Raw genomic sequence first — 4,596 nt, 5'->3', positions numbered from 1 at the left:
GCCGCCTGGCTAAGGCTTGGCTACTCTGCATTGACAAGGGGCAACACCCTGAAACTAGTCTAGTCTGCAGATGCCAAACCAGCAGGGGGACACTGCTGACCTCCCCTGTTCGAAGGTTATAAAGGACACAGGTTTCGTGTGTCACATAGCTAGCTAGAGGCGATGGCTTCTTGGAGCTAATTCACGGCAGCTTTCGTCCTAATTTTGGGACTGCCATGTTGGCTTGGCGATAACTATTAATTTCCAGTACCGCTGCCGTAGTCTCCTTTAGAGAGACTTAGAAATATTAATAACTATATATATATATATATATATATATATACCTATTCATTTTTTTTTTTATATCGTTTAGTTTGTATTGTCAGTGATGAACAATAGCGTCGTCGTTGCGAAAAGCAACAGGCTAGAAGCATGCATTTGAAGAACAAAGACGAATAGAGATCTATTAAATAACATACAAAATATTCTTGATTTAGTGAAATTAGGAGATAGACCTATAACTTGATGGCTGTTGGTACCAACTCCAAATGAGAAGTGGCTTTCCGTTTTCCTATGTGTTCGTTCCGATGTCTGTAGTTCATTGTTCTAACGTCCTGTACCCTGATATGCATATATATACACATGTAGATGTAAGTATGTACATATATGTGTGTATACATGTATATATATTCTTTGTATTATATATATATATATATATATATATATGTATATATATGTATATATATGTATATATATATATATATATATATATATATATATATATATACAGGGTGTGATGGGTAAATTGTTGCCATTTTATATCTTTAATTTCGCGCATGCACATTATTTGATTTTGATTTTATCGACTACACGGTATAGTAGAGTCAGCTGGGCACCGTCTGTGAGAAAAACAGCACCGTGACGCAATTCACTCTGCCAGAAATTAGCAACGTTTCTTGTGTTATTTTACTTTTCGTTGATCCTGAAAATGCATAACAAACACAAATCTCTAATTGGGTTAAGGCTATCGTGGACAAGTAAATAATTGATGAATTGCTATTTGTCTAAAAATATACCGTCTTTATTTATGAGACAGGATACTATTATAAAATAAAATGTATATAAAACGAATATTGGTTTATTCATTGGTGAACTTATCGTTTTTATTGCAATTCGGAGATACCTGATACAATATTAAAAAAATGTATATTACTCTTTTTATTGATAGTGAGCATGTCTTTATTATGAAGCAGTGATACGGGATACAAATTATATTGTATTCTGTATACAAAAATATATGAAACGTATTGCTTGGTTGATTGATGGAAAACTCATAGCTTCTATTACGATTCAGTAATTCCAGATACAGTTACGTAACAAGCTCTAGGCAGATTAATGACTATTAAATCATGGCGAAAGATTGAAGGAAACGTATTTAAAAAAAACACAGTTATAAGCAATATGTTAAGGTTTATAATTTCTATGAAGAAAGGATAGTCCGTAATGTTTCGTTTTAATAAATTCAACTGATTACTACGCGTAATGAAAGTATGACTTGGTACTATGGCTCTTCGATAGAGGGCGATTTTTCAGGTATTTAATGGCGGAAATGGGAAAGGAATAAGAAAAGTTAATTGGCATGGATAGGAAGAGAATAAGATAATCGGAGTGAATGAGAAATATATTATATATGTGTGTATGCGTGTGTTTGTGTATGTATGTGAGTGTGTGTTTGTGTATGTGGGTAAAGTGAGTGAGATGTAGGGTTAAGGGAGGGGGGCTGAGAGAGTGGTGCTTAAGATAAGAGATAATGAGAGGGAAGCTAAACAACTACTCATTACCGCTAAACTAAAGCGCCTTAGCTATTGAATTATGGTAAAGAGGGTCACCCTATTAAAATCACTTACCAGCACACGGCAACAACTTTCCCCTTCTCCCTATCTATCTATCTATCTATCTATCTATCTATCTATCTATCTATCTATCTATCTATCTATCTATCTATCTATCTCTGCCTCTCTATCTTTCTGTTGTGGTGATAATAGTAATAATGGTACACCCCTCCCACCTGATGAGTGGTATGTATTAGTCGCTATAAATAAGGTGACGTCGGTTAGTATTGGGAGAGAGTACGAAGTAGACGGTCATAGTCGTGTCTTTACTGGTATAACAACTACACTGCTATACCGTAGTGGGCGTTATAACAATCCGACATTAATGATTTTATAACACTTTCCTATCGTAGCTACAGTGCCTTTAACTCCTCAGAGCTGGTTGATCTCGTTCCTCACCCACTTGGGCATTTCAGATTCCATCACCTCTCTTCTTTCCGTTATCCAGTTTTATGTATCCATACCCAGGCTCCATACAAACCACTATGATGTGTTCTTTCTTCCTAGAACGTAGGCTGTCTGAAATTTCCTGAATCCACATACATTTTGTTGTTCTTTTTCTTGCTACTGTCGCCTGATGTCTGTTGAAGAGGAAAAATTAAACGTATCGATTTCACCAATATCGACTGACCTGTGAAAGCTATGGGTATAACCCTTACCTAATAGATAAAAAAAATGATTGGCATAGGAATTAGTGGGAATAAGGTCCAATCACTGACGTGGTGATACACTGACAGATTGTGTTTGAATGTATTAGTGATGGGTGTGCAAACACGCAGCTGTAAAGACCTCGCAAACAAGTGTGTTAGGCAAAAAGAAAAAACTCCCAACGGGTCGAGTAGTGACAACCTTGTGGATGGGTGGACGACGGGATTAGAGGAATTACAAGCGAGTGTTCACACCATTTGGAACAAAAGATTACAGTAGGTCCTCTAAAACACTGGTTCTCAACCACTTTGTGCCCATGGACCCCCGTTTTATTCCTATTTTACTCAGGGGACCCTCATAATCATTCGATGTCTAAAAACTCCAATTAGGAATTGTATAAAAAATATTTAAATATTTTGTGTATTGTAGAAATATAACCAGTTTATAGCACAAATTTTAAACAATAAAATCTTATAGGGACCCCCAAGGGCCATTTGGATCCAGATTGAGAAGCACTGCTCTAAAATAAGCACTAATAATTTATCAGAGGTCAACATTTGAAATCAGAGTATTGGCCTTCATCCATAGATGAAAGAGAATTGAATTGGCTTCCGTCAGTATCATAATAGTACTTGTATAGAAAAAAAAATCAACATCATAATGACGGTAACAGCAACCAGGTTATTAGAAAGGTTAATGGTTTGTTATGTAATTATTATTAATTTGTACGAACTGATAGTCCATAGTGGTAGCGGTCATCTATGAACATGAAAATTTCCCAGTTATACATTATTGTTGATCTGAGTCCTCACATCCATATGAAATCTGCCATACTGACGATATGTTTTCACATTGTATCTTCCCTGCAGCACCGCTAAATGTTCGTAAGACATTTTGCTCTCAGTGGGCTAACTAACTCTTTCGAGATGTAAAAATTATAGTTAAATATCTTACTACTGTAAACAGAATGAGCAGTATTTGTTTTGTTTTATTGCTGAATTCCCTTTTTTAAGCTTTGGGAGGTGATCAGATCGATTCTAATCTGACTTGCACGTAGTTCAATAAATGAATAAGTAATGAAATTTGAGATTCATAACTCACTGGGTTACGAAGCCCAAATAACTAATGTAAACAACGAAATAACAATTTAATATTTTGTTTTTGCAGGGAAAAGACAATTCCTCCACGTTGACGGCCCCGGTATCTTCTGCTAATATCACAAAGGACCCAAGTGAATCCCAAATGAACGGAAACGACATCGAGCTGAAGTCAAAGCAGCCTATTTTGGAGGCATCAGGGGAAAATTCCGGAAGCAATGGTCCGTTATTCAATCCGATTTCTAAGACGGGTACAGATACTTATTGTCCGGAAGCGAGGACAGGCTGTGTCTCGTCTGATGGAGAGCAGACGCTCATAGATAAAGATGTAGAGAAAACTATATGCCTGGGTCCGAGTCATGTCCAAGATACTACAAAACGAGAAACATGGGGAGGTACAATAGATTTCCTTTTATCAATTATAGGTTTTGCAGTCGATCTTGCCAATGTGTGGAGATTTCCTTATTTATGTTACCGTAATGGTGGCGGTAAGTAGCAAACATTTTCTTGCATCGTCCTTTTGCAATTTCTGTTACACAACGCCACTATAATGATGATAATGATTATTTTCTCCTATAGGCACAAGGCTTGAAATTTTGTGGGAGACGGATGGTCGATTACATCGACCCAAGTGCCCCGATAGGATGAAAAGTAAAGTCGACATCGATAGGATTTGAACACTGAACGTAAAGACGGGCGAAATGCCGCCAAGCATTTTGTCTGGTGCGGTAACGATTCTGCCAGCTTGCAGCCTCAGCGGAGTCGATTTCGAGAGAATATGGACTTTAAACGTATAAAAAACGGAAAAGACAAAAAAAGAAAAAAAAGACACGTGGCTGAGTGGTAAGTAGCTTGCTTACCAACCACATGGTTCTGGGTTCAGTCCCACTGGGCAAGTGTCTTCTACTATAGCCTCAGGCCGACCAAAGCCTTGTGAGTGGATTTGATAGAGGGAAACTGAAAGAAGCTTGTCGTATATA

General features: G+C 37.2%; 1 protein-coding gene across 2 annotated transcripts in view; it reads left to right on the top strand.

Moving 5' to 3' along the window:
• The window catches only part of LOC106877345 (sodium-dependent noradrenaline transporter), a 131,367-nt gene that overhangs the window by 74,445 nt on the left and 52,326 nt on the right, over positions 1 to 4,596 (top strand). For both annotated transcript variants that reach the window (XM_014926226.2, XM_052970413.1), the window contains exon 2: positions 3,687 to 4,104. In XM_014926226.2, the coding sequence (XP_014781712.1) occupies positions 3,687 to 4,104 (418 nt within the window). The remainder of the gene's footprint in view (positions 1 to 3,686; positions 4,105 to 4,596) is intronic.

Source organism: Octopus bimaculoides, chromosome 9 (genome assembly GCF_001194135.2).
Source record: "Octopus bimaculoides isolate UCB-OBI-ISO-001 chromosome 9, ASM119413v2, whole genome shotgun sequence".
NCBI classification, from domain to species: domain Eukaryota; kingdom Metazoa; phylum Mollusca; class Cephalopoda; order Octopoda; family Octopodidae; genus Octopus; species Octopus bimaculoides.
This window is presented reverse-complemented; position numbering and strand designations above follow the sequence as displayed.